The sequence below is a fragment of the Anomaloglossus baeobatrachus genome, chromosome 5 (assembly GCF_048569485.1).
Source record: "Anomaloglossus baeobatrachus isolate aAnoBae1 chromosome 5, aAnoBae1.hap1, whole genome shotgun sequence".
NCBI lineage: Eukaryota > Metazoa > Chordata > Amphibia > Anura > Aromobatidae > Anomaloglossus > Anomaloglossus baeobatrachus.
This window is the reverse complement of record NC_134357.1, coordinates 234,323,221-234,341,096: the sequence shown is the minus strand read 5'-3', so window position 1 is coordinate 234,341,096 and position 17,876 is coordinate 234,323,221. Positions and strand designations below refer to the sequence as shown.

Genomic DNA, 17,876 nt, shown 5'->3' with positions numbered 1-17,876 from the left:
CGGCTAAATCTGCCGCATGCGGCAAAAACCGGATAGAACGCAAGGCCATGCGGCACAATGCGGCACTAATTAAAGTCTATGCAGGAAAATCGCAACCGGCAGGAAAAAAAACTGGTTGCGATTTTCCTGCAAAGTGCCGGATTGTGCCGCAGAAGAAAAACCGGAGGTGTGAAAGTACCCTTAGCATTCTTTTTTCCCTCAATGTACTGTAGCGCTCATGCAGCCTCAAATCATGACTCTTCCACCACCATGCCTGACTGTAGTCAAGACACACTTGTATTTGTATTCCTCATTTGGTTGCCTCCATACACACTTGACACAATCTGAACCAAATACGTTTATCTTGATCTCATCAGATGACCGACTATAGTTCCAGTAATCCATGTCCTTAGTCTGCTTGTCTTCAGCAAACTGTTTTGCAGGCTTTCTTGTGTATCATCTTTAGAAGATGCTTCCTTTTGGTTTTGGTACTACAGCCATGCAGACCAATTTGATGCAGTGTGTGGCGTATGGTCTGAGCACTGATAGGCTGATTTCCCCCCTCACACCTGTAACTTCGGCAGCAATGCTGGAAGCACGCATCAGTCTATTTTGAAAAGTCAGCCTCTGGATGTGACGCTGAGCACATGTACTTAACTTCTTTGATCTTTTGATCGACCATGGCGAGGTCTGCTCTGAATGGAACTTGTCTTGTTAAACCGCTGTATGCTCTTGGCCACCGTGCTGCCTCTCCGTTTCAGGGTGTTGACAGTCTTCTTATAGCCTAAGCCATCTTTATGTAGAGCAAAAATTTTTTTTTTTCTTCAGATCCTTAGACAATTCTTTGCCATGGGTTGCCATATTGAACTTCCAATGACCAGTATGTGAGTGTGTGAGCGATAACACCAAATTTAACACACCTCCTCCCCATTAACACCTGAAACCTTGTAACGCTAATGAGTCACATGACACTTGGTAGGGAAAATGGCTATTTGGCACAATTTGTCCATTTTCACTTAGGGGTGTAATCACTTTTGTTGCCAGTGGTTTAGACATTAATGCCTGTGTGTTGAATTTAGAAGGCACAGTTAGGCCACATTCACTATTTGATCAGTATTTTCCCTCTCTATTTGTAAGCGAAAACCAGGAGTGGATAAAAATAAAGTGGAGCACGTGTTGCTACTATACTTTTCCTTTGATTGTTCAAAATACTAATCAAATACTGAATGTGTGAACATAGCCTTTTACAAGCTGTACACTGACTGCTTTATGTATGAAAGTGTTATATCTTCAGTGTTATCCCATTAAAATATAAAATATATTGACAAATATGTAAAGGGTGTATTCACTTTTGTGATAAACTGTAAGTGCTCAGTATAGAGCACAGGATAAATGTGAGCTTATCTAAAATGTTCTGTAATTGTTTTGCAATAGCATTCAACTCAACCTACAAAAAAAGTCCCCACTCAGGTCTGTTATCTGTAAACGGAAAAGTAGGGGCTTCCATGTTGCTGGTAGCACAAAGGCTCTGCACAAGCGCTGTGGCATCCCCAAAAAAGAAATCCAGCTAAATTTTCTCTCCCAAATTCAAATGTGCCCTCCCTTCTGAGCCCCACAATGTGCCAAAACCACAGTTTACATACATCCACCCATATGTTTGACATTGTTGTAGTGAGGAAGCAAACTTAATTTACGGGGTTTGTGTCTCTAGAAACATGAACTGAGCATAATGTAGGGGCACTGCAGTGTACTGGGCACAGCAAGGGCTTATTTTCAATTTTTAATTCAACAACATTCACTGCGTTTGACTCCATAGTGTTTTACGAAGATAAAATCATCACTACACCCATAGAGGAATTGCTAGAGGAGTGTAATTTCCAAAATGCGGTTACTCAAGGGAATTTTTGCTGTTCTGGCACTTAGCGGCTCTGCAAATAGAGTCGGCAAACTGTTCTAGGAAAATCTGTGCTCAAAAAATGAAATGGCGCTCCTTCCCTCCTAAGCCATACCGTGTGGCCAAACAGTGCTGTAAAGTCACATGTAGGGTATTGCCATCTTCAGGAGAAATTGTGTAACACATTATGAGGCCCTCTATTACCTGTTTCCCTTGTCAAAATTCGAAATCTGGGGTTAAATCAACATTTTAGTGGTAAAAATTTTAATTTTTTCTTCACCCTGTCAATATGCTCATTGCACCCCTCAACAAATTCATTGAGGGGTGCAGTTTGCAAAATTGGGTAACTTGTTGGGGATTTCTGCTTTTCTGGTACCTCAGGGGCTCTGCTGATGTAACATGGCATCCACAAACCATTCCAGCAAAATCTGAAGTACAATATGATTCTCTTTCCCTTCTCAGCTTTGCATTGTGCCTCAAAAATAGTTTTCCACCACATATGGGGTATTGGTGTACTCAGGAGAAATTGCACAACAAATTTTTTGGTGCATTTTCTCCTACTACCCCAGTGAAAATTAAAATGTTCGGGCAACAGCAACATGTTTGTGGGGAAAAATTATTTTTTCATTTTCACGGCTCAATCTAATAAAATTGTGTAAAGCACCTGGGGGATCACTATGCTCACCACACATCTAGATAAATTCCTTGAGAGGTATAGTTTCCAAAATGGGTCACACATGAGGTTTTTTTTTTTTCCACTGTTTAGTCACATTATGGGCTCTCTAAACGCGACATGGTGTCCGCTAACTATTCAGACAATTTTATGCTCCAAACATAGAATGGCGATCCTTCCCCTCTGTAACCTGCAGTGCGCCCAAACAGTAGTTTTCCTCTATATATAGTGGGGAAAATAAGTATTTGATACACTGGTGATTTTTCAAGTTTTCCCATCTACAATGAAGGAAGAGGTATGTACCGTAATTTTTATCTTAGGTACACTTCAACTGTGACAGACAGAAAAAACAAAATCCAGAAAATCACATATGGACCTAAGTCTTTTTTCAACCTATGTAACCTTGTATGATTTTTAAATAATTAATTAGTAGTTTATTGCATGAAATAAGTATTTGATACAATAGAAAAATTGAACTTAATATTTGGTATATAAACGTTTGTTTGTAATTACAGAGGTCAGACGTTTCCTGTAATTCTTGACTAAGTTTGCACACACTGCAGCAGGGATTTTGGCCCACTCCTCCATACAGATCTTCTCCAGATCTTTCAGGTTTTGGAGCTGCTGCTGGGCAACATTGAGATCAGCGTTCTACAAAGATTTTCTATTGGGTTCAGGTCTATAGGCTGTCTGGGCCACATCAGGACCTTGAAATGCCTCTTATGGAGCCACTCCTTAGTTGCCCTAGCTGTGTGTTTCAAGTCATTGTCGCGCTGGAAGACCCAGCCACGACCTGTTTTCAATGCTTCTTACTAAGGTAAGCAGATTGTTGGCCAAAATGTCGCAATACAAGACCCTATCCATCCTCCCTTCAAATACGGCGCAATCATCCTGTCCTCTTTGTAGAAAAGCACCCCCAAAGTATGATGTTTCCACCACCATGCTTCATGTTTGGGATGGTGTTCTTGGGGTTATATTCACTGTACTCCTTCCTCCAAACGTGGTGAGTAGAGTTGATACCAAAAAGTTCTATTTTAGTCTCATCTGACTACATGACCTTCTCCCATGCCTCCTCTCGATTATCCAGATAGTCATAGGCAAACGTCAAAAGGGCCTGGATATGTGCTGGCATGAGTAGTGGGAACTTGTGTGCCCTGCAGGATTTTAATTCTTGACTGCGTAGTGTGTTACTAATAGTAATCTTTGAGACTGGTATCCCAGCTCTCATCAGGCCACTGACCATGTCTTCCCATTGTAGTTCCGGGCTGATTCCTTACTTTTCCCAGAATAATCCTTACTCCACAAGGCGAGCTCTTGCATAGAGCCCCAGACCGAGTAACATTGACAGTCATCTTTTGTTTTTTCCATTTTCTAATAAATTGTGTCAACAGTTGTTGCCTTCTCACCAAGCTGGTTGTCTTTTGTCCTCTAGCCCATCCCAACTTATGCAGGTTTACAATTTTATCCTTGGTGTCCTTTAAACAGCTCTTTGGTGTTGGCCATGGTGGAAAGGTTGGAGTGTGATTGTTTCAAACAGGTACAATTAATACAGGTAATGAGTAGTGATTGACGGACCCGGACTGTAAGAGTCTGGATCCATCAGGTTCAACGGTATCCAAGTGCCGGACAAAAGCCGGAATTCACAGGAAATTCCGGGTATTGATCCGAATCCGGCATTCTGGTAATAAAATAAAAAATATAAAAATAATGAAAAGAAATAAAGCAAGCGCGCTATAGTTAGAGTTTCTGGCGCGGCTGTAACTACTTCCAAGTCCACTCAGTCTACTTTCAGGACCTCGCATTATCATTCACTGCTTCCTCCGCCCGCCAACCTCCCTTGATTGGTTGCAGTCAGACAGCGCCCCCATGCTGAGTCCACAGCATGTCTGACGCTTCCAATCACAGACCCTGTATACATACCTATATTGTGCAGTAAAATTAAATGTAAAAAAAATAAATAATTGTTGTGGGGTCCTCCCATATTATGGTACCCAGCACAGATAAAGCATACAACTAAGGTTGTAGCACCCAGCTGTGCACTTATCTTGGCTGTGTATCAAAGTAAGTGTAACTACATGCAGCTTTTTTTATAATAAATCATTTTATTTTTTAAATAAATAATGAAAAAACAGAGTGTGGTGCCCCCCCCCCCTCCAATTTCGATATCTAGCCAAGATAAAGCCCCGAGAGTTGGGGGCCGGTATTCTCAGGCTGTGGACACCCATGCTTATTGGACCTCCTAGCCTAAAAATTGCAGCCTGCAGCCGCCCAGAATTGTCTCCTCCATTGGATGCAACAATCCCAGCACTTTACCTGACTCTTCCCTATTGCTCTGGTGCAGTCTGTAAGTGAAAGTAAATAAACAAAACCATCGAAAAAAAATCCTTTATTGGAAATAACATACAAAAAAAGCACCCTTTCTGAACTTTATTAACCCCCAAAACACCCCTGCAGGTCTGATGTAATCCACAATAGGTCCCATGACGATTCCAGCTCTGCTACATCTGAAGGAACATGATCGCCCGCTGTGGACTTCAGGCAGAGACTGAGTGGCAATGAGCGGTAATGTCACTCAGGTTACTTGCGGCCACAGCTTGAGGTTTCCACGGTTCTCCACCTGTGACTGCATGTAATTTGACCTCAGGTGACATCATTAAACTCAGTGACATCCCCTCAGGTGAAGTCATTGACCAGGGCAATCGGGAAGAGCCGGTTAAAGTTCTTGAATTGTTTCCTCTAATGGCTGCGGCAATCCTGGACAGTGGCATGCTGCTATTTTTAGACTGGGTCGCCCAATGACCATGGGTAGCCCAGCCTGAGAATACCAGCCCCCAGCTGTTGGGCTTTATCTTGGCTGGGTATCTAACTTGGGGGGAACTGCATGCTGTTTTTTTAAATTATTTAAGTGAGTAAAAATAGCCGCATGTGGTTCCTCTTATTTTGATACCCAGCCAAGATAAGTACATGGCTGGGGGTTGCAACCTGTAGCCCTGGGCTTTATCTGTGCTGGGTATCATAATATGGGGGGACCCTATGATAAATTTATTTATTTTATTTATTATTTATTTATTTATTTTTATACCACGATAGACCAGCAGCCAGGTTCTGTGATTGGAAGCAGTCAGTGACATGCTGACACTCAGGGTGGGGGTACATCTGACTGCAACCAATCACAGATGCCGGTGGGCAGGTAAAACAGTGCATATGTAATGTAGGTAATGAGCAGCCCCAGAAAGGAATGAGTGACTGCAAGAGCAGCTACAGACACGCCGGAGACTCTGTAAGTATAGTGCACTTGCTCCTATCCCTTCTACCACAATTTTTAATTGCCTGATTCTGGTCCCCGTAGACTTATATGGAGACCGGCGTCTGGCCAGATACGTGGGATCAATCCCGGGCCGGAACTAGGTGGTTTTTTTTTTGTTTTTTTTTTTAACCTGGTTAGACCCGCTGGTTCCGTTTTTTTTTAATCCGCCCATCACTAGTAATGTGCGCCGAGTAGGAGGGCTTCTTAAAGAACAAATAACAGGTCTGTAAGAGCCAGAATTCTTGCTGGTTGGAGGTGATTAAATACTTACCGTATTTTTCGCTTTATAAGACGCACTTTTCCTCTCAAAAATTTGAGAGGAAAATGGGGGGTGCGTCTTATAAAGCGAATATAGCGGTACCTGGGGGTCCTGTCTGTGCGGTGATCGGGCGGCCGGGTGCCTGTGGCTGCGTGCAAGTGGCCGGGTACCTGTGCTTGCGTGCGGTGGCAGCTGGGTACCCGTGGCTGTGTGCGTGCGGCAGTCGGGTGCTGTGTGCGGCCGGCAGCCGGGTGCTGTGTGCGGTCGGCGTCTGTGTGCGGACAGCGGCCGGGTTCTGTGTGTGGGCGGCGGCTGTGTGGTGTGTGCAGGCGGCGGTCGGCGGCTGGGTGCTGTGTGCAGGCGGCGGTCGGCGTCTGTGTGTGGGCAGCGGCTGTGTGCAGGCGGCGGTCAGCGGCCGGGTGCTGTGTGCAGGCGGCGGCTGGCAGCTGTGTGCTGTGCGCAGACGGCGGTCGGCGGCCGGGTGCTGTGTGTGTGGGTGGCGGCTGTGTGCTGGCGGCGGCCGGGTGCCTGCGCGGGTGGCAGATGGCTGCCGCCCGCACGCAAGCACAGGTACCCGGCCGCTTGCACGCAGGGTGGACAGCCAGCCTGCTGGCTGCCACTCTGTGCTTGCGGGGCGGGCGGCTGTGCAGCAACTTACCCAGTTTGTCCGCGGTCCCAGTTTCAAATGATGGCAGCGGGCGCGTGCGCAGATGGAGCCCTTGGATGAGAGCTCCATCTGCGCAGGCGCCATTATTTGAACCGGGACCGCGGACACTGGGACACTCACTGCAGCGGCCTGCTGCATGACTCGACGCTGCTGCTGCCGCCACCACCACCACCATGGGCCCCGCTGCTCCTACCACCATGGATCCCCCGGGTCCTGCCACCCCGGACGCCGCTGCCACTGACCCGCTGTGCCTGCCAGCAAATCCGCTGCCTCCTGTGACCCCGCTTCACCACCCCTGCTGCCCCCCTCCGGTAAGAGAACACCGGATTATAAAATGGACCCCATTTTTCTTTTTTTTACCTTTTTTTTATGTCTAAGTTTGGGGTGCGTCTTATAATTCGGTGCGTCTTATAAAGCGAAAAATACGGTATTTCATGCAATAACATGCAAATTAATTATTTCAAAATCATACAATGTGATTTTTCTGGATATTTTGAACCTGTCTTTCACGATTGATGTGTACCTACTGTGAAAATTACAGACATATCTATTCTTTGAAGATGGGGAAAACTTGCAAAATCTGCAGTGTACTAATACTTAGTTAATAATAATAATATAAATAATAATATTTTCCCCACTGTATGAGGTATCATCGTAGTCAGGAAAACTTGCACAACAAATTGTAAGGTGCATTTTCTCCTGTTACCCTTGTGAAAATGCAAAATATGGGGCTAAAGTCACTTCAAATGTGATGTGGTTCCTAAAATAAATAATGGATTTGTAAATTTTGTTGGAAAAATGAGAAATTTCTGATAAACTTTGAAACCTTCTAATTTCCTAACTCAGAAAAAATGTTGCTTCACAAATGTTGCTGATGTAAAGTAGACATGTGGGAAATGTTATTTAATAATAATTTGGTGTGATAGAACTTTCTGGATTAAAAGCATAAAAATTCAATGTTTGAAAATTGCAACATTTTCGCTAAAAATGTCTATTTTTTTTTCACAAATGCAAAAAATATCATCCTAAATTTACCACTGGCGTGCAGTACAAGATGTCACTATTAACACGATCATCACTGAGATCTGTTGAAGCGTGCCACAGTTATTATCTCATAAAGTGATCAGAATTGAAAAAAATGGCCTGGTGAGCAAGATGAAAACCAGGATTTGGATGAAGGGGTTAAAGTGATTTGTCCCGTTGAATGAAGTTAATTCCTATACACTCATTAACCCTTTTAGAAAAAAAAAAAAAATAGGACAGCAGGTTAGAAGCCTGACTGCTGCTCCATTTAGTCTCTTTGGTGCTCCCAAAAAAAGGCCGAGCATAGGGAATGAATAGAGCGCTAACACACAATTTTAATTGGATAATAGTTCCCAAATCTGAAGATTGAGGCAGGTCCCAGCATTCCGACCCCCTCCAATCAACAGCTTATCACCTATTCCGTTGGGTAATAACATGTTTTAGCTGGACAATCCCATTAAAGAAATAATCAGATGGACTCCTTGAGTGATCTCAGTGGCTCTGTAAATATTCTTTATACCGTACAATAGAAAACCTATTTGGATCACACTTTTGACTGTTTCTTCTTTTTCTTTACTCTTATTTGTTTAGGAGGATGAAAAAAGCAGAAGGAAGCGAATGCAAAGGCGGTAAGAGAATATTTGTTTTATAACTATAGGGGTTGTCCACTACTTGGACAACTCCTACTCATTCCACTTGTTTGCTCCCGTAAAATTAAATAAGCCTATACTCTCCTCCGGGACGGCCTCCTTTTCAGTGATGTCTGAGGTCACGTTCCTGGGGCCCATGTGACATTGTTATGACATGCGAGCCCTGTGACCAATCAGCTTTCTTCTCTCTGCCTTTGGACGTTTGAGCAGGAAGTCAGCGCACATCCTGCTGAAATGTCTGAAGGCTTGGAGACAGACGCCAGGTGCTGATTGGACGCTGGGTGCGTGTCATAGCAATATCACGTAGGCCCCGGGAACGCAACGTCGGACATCGCTGGAACAGCGGCTGCACAGGAGGTGAATATAGGCTTATTTATTTTTATGGGGGCGAACGAGGGGGATGATTAGGGCTTGTCCAAGTAGTGGACATCCTCTTTTATTTTAAGCTGTAAAATTGTAATCTCACTTGATCTCTTTACCTTATTTCATTGGTTATGATTAGCATCTATTCTCCCTGAAATTCTGTATTTGCAGGCAGAGCTTTGTTATGGTGAAAGGAGCTGCTCTTCTCCTGCAAGAAGAGGGTGAACAAGATGAAATTGATAAGCCACCTCAAACAGGAGGCCCCAGTGAGCAAGAGCTCCACCTGCAGTCCATGCTAAGACTACTTTGGCAGGAGGACACATTGAAACTGGTGAGATTCCTTGACTTGCCAACTATTACCTTTTTTAAAGGGAATTTGTCACCAGGTTTTTGTTACCCCATCTGAGAGCAGCTTAATGTTGAGATAGACCCTTTCCAGTGTTGTATCACTTACTGGGCTGTTTGTTGTCATTTTGATAAAATCAATGTTTTCGCTGATGCAGATCTAGCAATTATTTGACTATAGAGCAGGGTTATAACAAGCTCATGTAGCTGCTGGATACCTGGCAATACGCCAAGTAGTCATTCAATGATAATCTCCTGCTAATTAATCAGTGATTTTATAAAAGCTACACTACACAGCCCAGTAAGTGACACATCGCTGTTATCTGGGTCTCTTTACCTTCATCGTGCTGCTCTCAGATTAAGTGGCACAAACCTCATGACAGATTCCCATTAAATCAAGAATGTGCTAACGGGCAAACCCTTCAGAGGTTTGGTACAAATTATAGAACCTCTTTGCGGTTGGATAGACTAATTGCTAAAGGCCAGCATTAAATTGCTAGGATTCTTGTGACATCCATTCACATTTTCTATTGTGTTATTCCCGGGAGCCAAATTTGATTTCAATATTCCAGGAAGCAAAGGAGAACTATGTACAGGGCAGATTAAAGGGACTGTGTCATCAGAAAATGACCTATTGTTTAAATCTGTTTTGTGGGGGGTTTTTTTGTTAGTTTTTAAAGAGAAGACTTCTCTTTAATTTTTATTTCACAGATAAACTCTACACATGAAAATAAGCAACTTTGTAATATATCTTATCAGGGAAAAGCCCTTCTCTCTCTGCCGGGACTGATCTTTCATTTCAAAATTCTCAATTCACAGGTAAAATCTATATTCATTGAAAACAAATTGTTACATTACTGAGTCCCAGAGGCAGATCTCCTACCTCGTCTGGCCCTACAGGCGGGCCTCCTACCTCCTCTGGCCCTGCATGCGGGCCTCCTACCTCCTCTGGCCCTGCATGCGGGCCTCCTACCTCCTCTGGCCCTGCATGCGGGCCTCCTACCTCCTCTGGCCCTGCAGGCGGGCCTCCTACCTCCTCTGGCCCTGCAGGCGGACCTCCTACCTCCTCTGGCCCTGCAGGCGGACCTCCTACCTCCTCTGGCCCTGCAGGCGGACCTCCTACCTCCTCTGGCCCTGCAGGCGGACCTCCTACCTCCTCTGGCCCTGCAGGCGGACCTCCTACCTCATCTAGTTTATTTAAAATCTTATCAGTACCAACTATCATCTCCTGTCTCAGTAATGTAACAAACAGCCTTCACTGAACACAGATTTTACCTGAAAAATGAGAATTTTGATAATGAATGATTTGTCGTGGCTGAGAATTAAACAGCTTTCTCTGGTATAATATTTTACAAAACTGCTTTCTTTCATATGTGTTTGTTTTATGAAATTAAGACGACTGTCACACTTTAAATATATTTGAAGAAAAAAAAAAATTGGATTTCTTTGGGGGGAATCTGTCAGCTGGTTTTTGCTATTTAACCTGAGAGCAGCATAATACAAAGCAAGAAACCCCGATTTCAAGCATATATCACTTACTGGGCTGCTCAGTGTAGTTTTGATAGAACACCTTTTTTGTCTGATGTAGATGTAGCAGAGCTAAGACTTCTTATCTGTGTATAATACCACCTACACCTGACTGCCTGCTTCCTGTGTACACTGAATTGTCAGCAAGCTGTTAGTAAGTAGTAGGGGTTACACAGATTTGCTGGTCTGCATCTGAGATGTATAGGAAAAGTCAGCTCGGGCACTCATAAGACGAGAAAAAGTGGAGAATGTTGATGCTTTTGATTCCAATTTTATTCATGCAAAGGTTTATAATATGACGTTTTGGCCATACAATTCTGGCCTTTATCAAATAAATGTTCACAAGAAACGTATATAAGGCTAGACTGGTGAAATTGAGTTCACATGTGTTGGCCAATGGACCTTAGTAATCAACCTTTGCTATTATCTATATGGTATACCTCTTGAAGACACAATGTTCATTAGAGTGCTGTGGCGTATGGCCCACTTTACTATTAGTTAAGGGATGAATCACCCATGAGCCTCATGTGAAATAAATTGTTGTGGTGTAGAACCCACCAAGTTGCACAATATGTGTCAAGCTCAAAATTAAGCAGTATAGGTGCAAGACTCCAAATCCTTGGAACTTATACCACTGTCAGGGTCCCTTAAGGGTACGTGAGCCCTGTATCAACAGCCCCCTTGTAGAATTCTGAATTTGCAAGATGCAGTGGTGATTCCGTGACTCCACGGACTTCCACTTTACACACAGCCTTTCATCCCCACGGAATCACCACTGCATCTTGCAAATTCAGAATTCTACAAGGGGGCTGTTGATACAGGGCTCACGTACCCTTAGGGGACCCTGACAGTGGAATAAGTTCCAAGGATTTGGAGTCTTGCACCTATACTGCTTAATTTTGAGCTTGACACATATTGTGCAACTTGGTGGGTTCTACACCACAACAATTTATTTCACATGAGGCTCATGGGTGATTCATCCCTTAACTAATAGTAAAGTGGGCCATACGCCACAGTACTCTAATGAACATTGTGTCTTCAAGAGGTATACCATATAGATAATAGCAAAGGTTGATTACTAAGGTCCATTGGCCAACACATGTGAACTCAATTTCACCAGTCTAGCCTTATATACGTTTCTTGTGAACATTTATTTGATAAAGGCCAGAATTGTATGGCCAAAACGTCATATTATAAACCTTTGCATGAATAAAATTGGAATCAAAAGCATCAACATTCTCCACTTTTTCTTGTCTTATGAGTGCCCGAGCTGACTTTTCCTATATATTTGACTTTTTTCTCGGAGGCACCTAACCTATTTGTGAGCCAGACTCTACTCTATATACTGCATCTGAGATGTAGTCTTGTAGTTATAATTTCCTGCTGATAAAACGCTGATTATATTGAAACTACAGCACACAGTCTAATAAGTGACTCATCCTCAAACCAAGCTCTTGTGCTCTATATTATGCTGCTGTTCGATTAAATGGCAAAAATCTGCTGACAGATTCCCTTTAAACATATCACAATCTGTGTTAAATGTAGATTGAAATCTTATAATTTTTACACTAAATGCAGGGGCTTTTTCAGAATCTATTGTCCTGTTGTTTCAAGCCACAACTATGTGACATGCTTACTTCCATCCTCACTGGACTTCCTACTAGATATGTACGGACTTGCTCAACTCATTTGCATTGCGCGAGGCCACACATGCCTAGTTGGAATGTGGCAGGGAATATTGAATATTTGCGGTCATGTGACCACCTGCTATCTGTGGTGCGCTGTGAGGATTCCCAAGTGTGCCGTGACATAAAGTGACTGCAGACTTTTCTGCCATACCTATACAACTCCTGGTGAAAAGAAATTTGGAGGTTTGGGAAAAACTACATTTTGCTAGTGTCACCAATTTCCGAGACCTGTAAGGTTTCAATTTTCAGTTGCTGCAGCTTTGTGAGGGCTTTTTTGCTCCCGGAGCTGTCACTTTTATTGATACTATTTTTGGTTTCACACAATATTTTGATCACTTTTATTGCATTTATTGCGGTGTTACAGTTGCAAAAAACTGAAATTCTGGAGTTTTGATTTTTTTTTCTTCTCATTACAGCATGTAATACAATATCTGTATTTTTATTTCTTTTATTTTTAATGGGGGTGTAATTTTTTATTTTCTTTTAAACTTTTACTGTATTTTGTAGTCTGTTTAGTTGACTGGATCCTTCGATGTTATGATCACGTATACTTTATACTGCAATACCACAGTCTCCTCTAAAATGCCAGCCATGGGCACAGACGTGTTCTGGAGATCGCCATCTGTCATGACAACCCTTCAACATTATTGCAGGGTGGCGATGAGCGGTTAGAACATCTCTCCAAGGGTCGCACTCTGTAAATGCTGCCGCCAGAGATTTACAGTGACATTTAGCAGGTCACAGCTGCAGATGGAACTTCTCTCCACGTGTGGCTGTTAAAGGCAGATGATGGCTGAATACCTGCCATCGTCTCCTGGGAAGGGTGCAGGCAGTCCCGGAGTCTCCATCAGAGAGCAGGCATTGATATATGACGTACCAATTGATCATATGTTGGGAAGGAATTATGGTCCTCATTTGCATTAGATTAAAGTTTACTGAAAAACCATGTGTGTGGGCGTGTTCTAGGAAGATGTCATGAAAACAAAGAAATCTGGCTGGTTGAGCTTCAACCCTTGGTCCTTTTTTTTCTCCCAATGTGTGCCGGACAGCAGTCTATTCCAACCTTCCTGTAGAAAATACAAGCATGGTTGGTGAAGCTGCATTTGCAGGAGAGGGTTATGTAAGGGAAGCTTTGGAAGACACCGGTTGGGACCTTGGCTTTTACTATTCAGGTTAAGCCAGGAAGGGTGTAGTCAAACACACACAACCATATTAACAGTGGTGCGTCTTGATTAATAATATAGAAGAAACACAAAGAGCATATTTTGACAAAGGAAACCTTTTCTAGCCTTTAGTCTGGTCTTTGGGAAAATATAAAATGTGAAATTATGTTGCCATAAAACCGACCGCAAGGAGAATTTATCCTGAGTCTCTGTCGCCGTTTGCCAGTCTATGGTTTTTCATTTATGTGTTATGGAGTTATTCTTGTAAGATTAATTACAGTATTCAAATTCTATAGGTCTACCTTTACAACATATCTTGGTTGTCCTATTTTTACACCAATTTTAATGACCAATTTTTCAGCACATTATACGGACCACCTAAGCCAGGCTCCTTCTTGTTAAACCATGACCCTTTCACTCTTCCAATAGTGTTTCAGATTCATAGTAAATAGGTCTGAACTACATGTGGCTTTTTACACCAAAATGTAACAAACATCTTTGCATTTGCCTTCAAAGTGCAACGCTCACCATAGTAAATCTGAGCCAATTTGCTGTTGCATGTAATGTTGCCCATTCCAGGTGTATTGCTGGGATCTCCCGGATCTTGCCTGGCAATGTCCATTCAGCTGTGTAGCCTATGTTAGTAGATCAGCCGGGAGAGTTTGCTGAAATATAGAAATAGTACTTTGGCTATCTGCTTTCTGGTCCAAATATGAAGTAACATTATTATCTCCATTATATAAATGTTATATTCTTTGATAATGCCATGAAGGGAATTTTTTTGTTTTGGAAAGCATTTTTCTTTCTGTAGAAGTAATGCATTCTATATCTTTTACCAACAGGCAGTTCGTCTGGAGCCCGTCCGGTCATGTCTAACTAGATATCTGGTTGTGGTTTCCTCCATTGGTAGATCTACAGAAGAACAGACAATTCTACTTGGAGTGGACTTTGCCCATGATGGGTAAGACTTTGTTATAACACTTATCACTATGTTTCCTATTGGTAGTCACAACACAGTATTTGTGAGACTCTGCCCTATTTCATATAAAAGAGAAATGCATAATGGTATTTGGTGGCAAACAAATGTCTGGCAGACTGGCATCAGCTGCAAGGCTCTGCACAGCTTCAGCGCCCCCGGTCTGTGCAGGGCACTGGAAATAGCTGAGCATACTCAATGGGCTGTTTCTGGAATATGCTATCCACCACTGATCCAACCACTCCTCATAAGGACCTACCAGTAGGAAATGTGTTTTCTGTACTCTCTAAGCTTCTTATTCACAAGGTATGAAACCTGTTGAATGCTCTTCATTGCTATGTGGCTTTTGGATCCTTCTTGTTGCTAAGCTTCAATTTTTCCTGGGTTAACCTTCAACCCACACAAGAAAGTGTACGCTTAGTGATGTGTTTCCAAAACTGGGAGCTACCATATGTTACTACGCCAACCATTTATTTAACCCCTTAGTGACAGAGCCAATTTAACTTAACACCTTCACCCCCTGGCGAGTTTTTAATCTTTTTCCTCCCCTTCTTCCAAGAGCCATATCAATTGTATTTTTCTATCTATATAGCCATAGGAGAGCTTGATTTTTGTGGAACGAGTTGTACTTATCAATGATCCCATTCATTGTGCCACACAGTGTACTGGAAAATGGGGAAAAAATTCAAGTCCTGTGACCTTGCAAAAAAGTACAATTCCACAATTTGTTTTTTATTTACCATGTTCACTATATGGTAAAACTGAAAGTTTCACTGGTGGTATAACAAGGGGGAGGGAAAGAGAGTGGACGGAGCAGAGCAGCTGGTAGTTAACAGGCTCTGTATGATTATTCTGTTAGTTAGCAAGCAATAAAAAAAATTAAATTGTAATGCTTGCCGGTGTTAAGAAGGTGGGCACAAGGACAGTTAACAGACACAGGGAAACAGGACCTGACAATTAGCTAGCTAGGAAATAAACATTACACTAACTGACCACATTGCACAGGCACCTCCCCTAGTTCGAGGATGCCTTAAATACCTAGTGCCTCTCAACCATAGGCCGAGAGGCACTTCCAGGTACTATGTCAGCTTTTTAAGAGCAGGGAAGGTGTGTGCACTCATGTCCTAAGCGCACTCCCAGGGGACCTGTGCGGCATGCGCAGGCCCTGGGAGCATGGAGGTAGCAGGAGCACACGTGAACGGCTGTGGAGAGGCGGGGGAGGACACAGGCCGGCTGCAGAGGTAAGTATGTTGTCCTCTTTGCTGCAGTGATGCTGGAGTTAGGCTGCTTTCACACTACGTTTTTTTAATATGCGTCATGAACGTTTTTTTGCTGTAAAAGAGGATCCTGTTTTTACAAAGAAAAACGCATGCAAACGCATGTGTTATTTTGCAGGATCCTGACACTTTAAGTTTATGGGCGGGCATTAGTCATGTGATCGGGAGGGAGGGGAACTGAACGTGATAGACTGGAAGCCGGCATCTGACAGCTGCAGACGCTGGTAACCAAGGTAAACATTGGGTAACTAAGCGAAGTGCTTTGCTTGGATACCTGATCTTTACCTTGGTTACAAGCGTCCGTAGCTGCTAGGAGCTGGGCTGCCTGCTCCCTGCACACGTAACCAAGGTAAACATCGGGTAACTAAGCGAAGCACTTTGCTTGGTTACCCGATATTTACCTTGGTTACGAGCGTCCGCCGCTCTCAGGCGGGGGAGAGAGAGGGAGGGGGAGAGAGGGAGGACGAGAGAGAGACTGATCACGCCAGGCTGGTTTCTGGGCATGCTCAGTAGAGCAAGCAGGATCCTGTCTATCAGCATGCCAGAGTTCACATGCGTTTGCGTGCAGTATAGTCAGGATCCAGTGAAAAACGGTATTTGGACGCAGCTCAAAAACGCTACAAGTAGCGTTTTTGAAAAAAGTTAAAAAACTGCAAGTCGCTGGATCCTCACTATAACGCACGCAAACGCAGGTGAACGCTTGTTGACGCGAGTCCATTGCAAATGCATTGAAATGAAAACGCATTTGCACTGGATCCGTTTTTGCGTTAAAAAAAGTTCATGACGCATGTTAAAAAAACGTAGTGTGAAAGCAGCCTTACAGAAATGGTTTACCGTGCGTTCACTTTACCATAAAGGAGAATAGTAGAATTATACCATACTACAGACTCTGACAGCATCTCCTTTATTAAACACGTTAAAGTTACCCTTTTTTAGCTATTATACACTTGTTTAGCATTTATTCTATTTCATTTCCAGGTATCATTGGCTACCAAAGATACATCAGGTCCAATTCCTCCATTTGTTTATTCATTTGTATTATGATGTTTTATTATACAGTCTTAGGCCATGTGCCCACGGGAGCTTGCTTCTGCGGATTTTGCCGCGGAAAACCTGCGGCTTTATCTGCATTTTCCAGATAAATCCGCAGTTTTTAGCATGTACAGACACTCCCCATGTTATCCTATGGGACATGAGGAGTGTCTGTGTCCACGTTGCGGAATGTGCGACAGCGGAATATGTTGCGGATGTCCCGCAGCCGCACATAACTGCATGTCCATTATTCCTGCGGATTTACCTGCGGATGGTCCCATACTTACCTGCCTTGATAGCAGACACCCGTCACTTTCCCTCGGTGCACAGGAGGCTGGAGCGCGGTGGATCCATGCGCAGGAAGGAGGAGGTGGGCGGGGCCTGCACGAGCTCCAGTCATGTGACAGCCAGAGCTAGTTCGGGCCCGCCCACCTTCTCCTGCACAGTGTAGAGACGCTGACAGACGCCGGAGAGAAGTGCTGCGTGATGGAGGTAAGTATGAACTCCCCGATCACTCAGCACTTGTTCTGCATTGAGGATGTAGTGCTGAAGGCATGGTACTGTATCCTCAATGCAGAATGCCCGCACCATATCCGCAGGAGATTCCGCAAATAAACCGCACCATTGAAACAGACAAAGTTGTGCTGCGGATTTCTGGGAGCTCCTGCGGAATGTCCTGCGGATATAACCGCAGGACACTTTCCCCCGTGGGCACATAGCCTTACACTCCTGCACACCGAGCTTAGGGGGTACTTAACTACATTAATGATTAGGACTGTATACTTCTACCATTCTCCTTTATGCTAAGGTTTATGAGCAGTAGATCATTTAATTTTTTCATATGGGAAAACCGACCTGGCAATACTATTCCCCAGGTCAGTTCAAGTATGTAAATACCAAACTTTTATAGTTTTTGTTTTTTTGCAATTTCATTGCAGAAAGAAAATTACGAAATTTGTACAAAAATAAAAAATATATATTTTTGCTTTTGTCGCCATTTTCCGAGACTCCTAAGGTTCTCATTTTTCAGGATCTGGGGCTGTGTGGGGGGCT

General features: G+C 43.4%; 1 protein-coding gene across 2 annotated transcripts in view; it reads left to right on the top strand.

Moving 5' to 3' along the window:
• The window catches only part of SSH3 (slingshot protein phosphatase 3), a 161,622-nt gene that overhangs the window by 31,778 nt on the left and 111,968 nt on the right, over positions 1-17,876 (top strand). For both annotated transcript variants that reach the window (XM_075349154.1, XM_075349153.1), the window contains exons 2-4: positions 8,394-8,431; positions 8,987-9,146; positions 14,381-14,499. In XM_075349154.1, coding sequence (XP_075205269.1) covers positions 8,421-8,431; positions 8,987-9,146; positions 14,381-14,499 — 290 coding nt within the window. In that variant the 5' untranslated portion in view covers positions 8,394-8,420. The remainder of the gene's footprint in view (positions 1-8,393; positions 8,432-8,986; positions 9,147-14,380; positions 14,500-17,876) is intronic.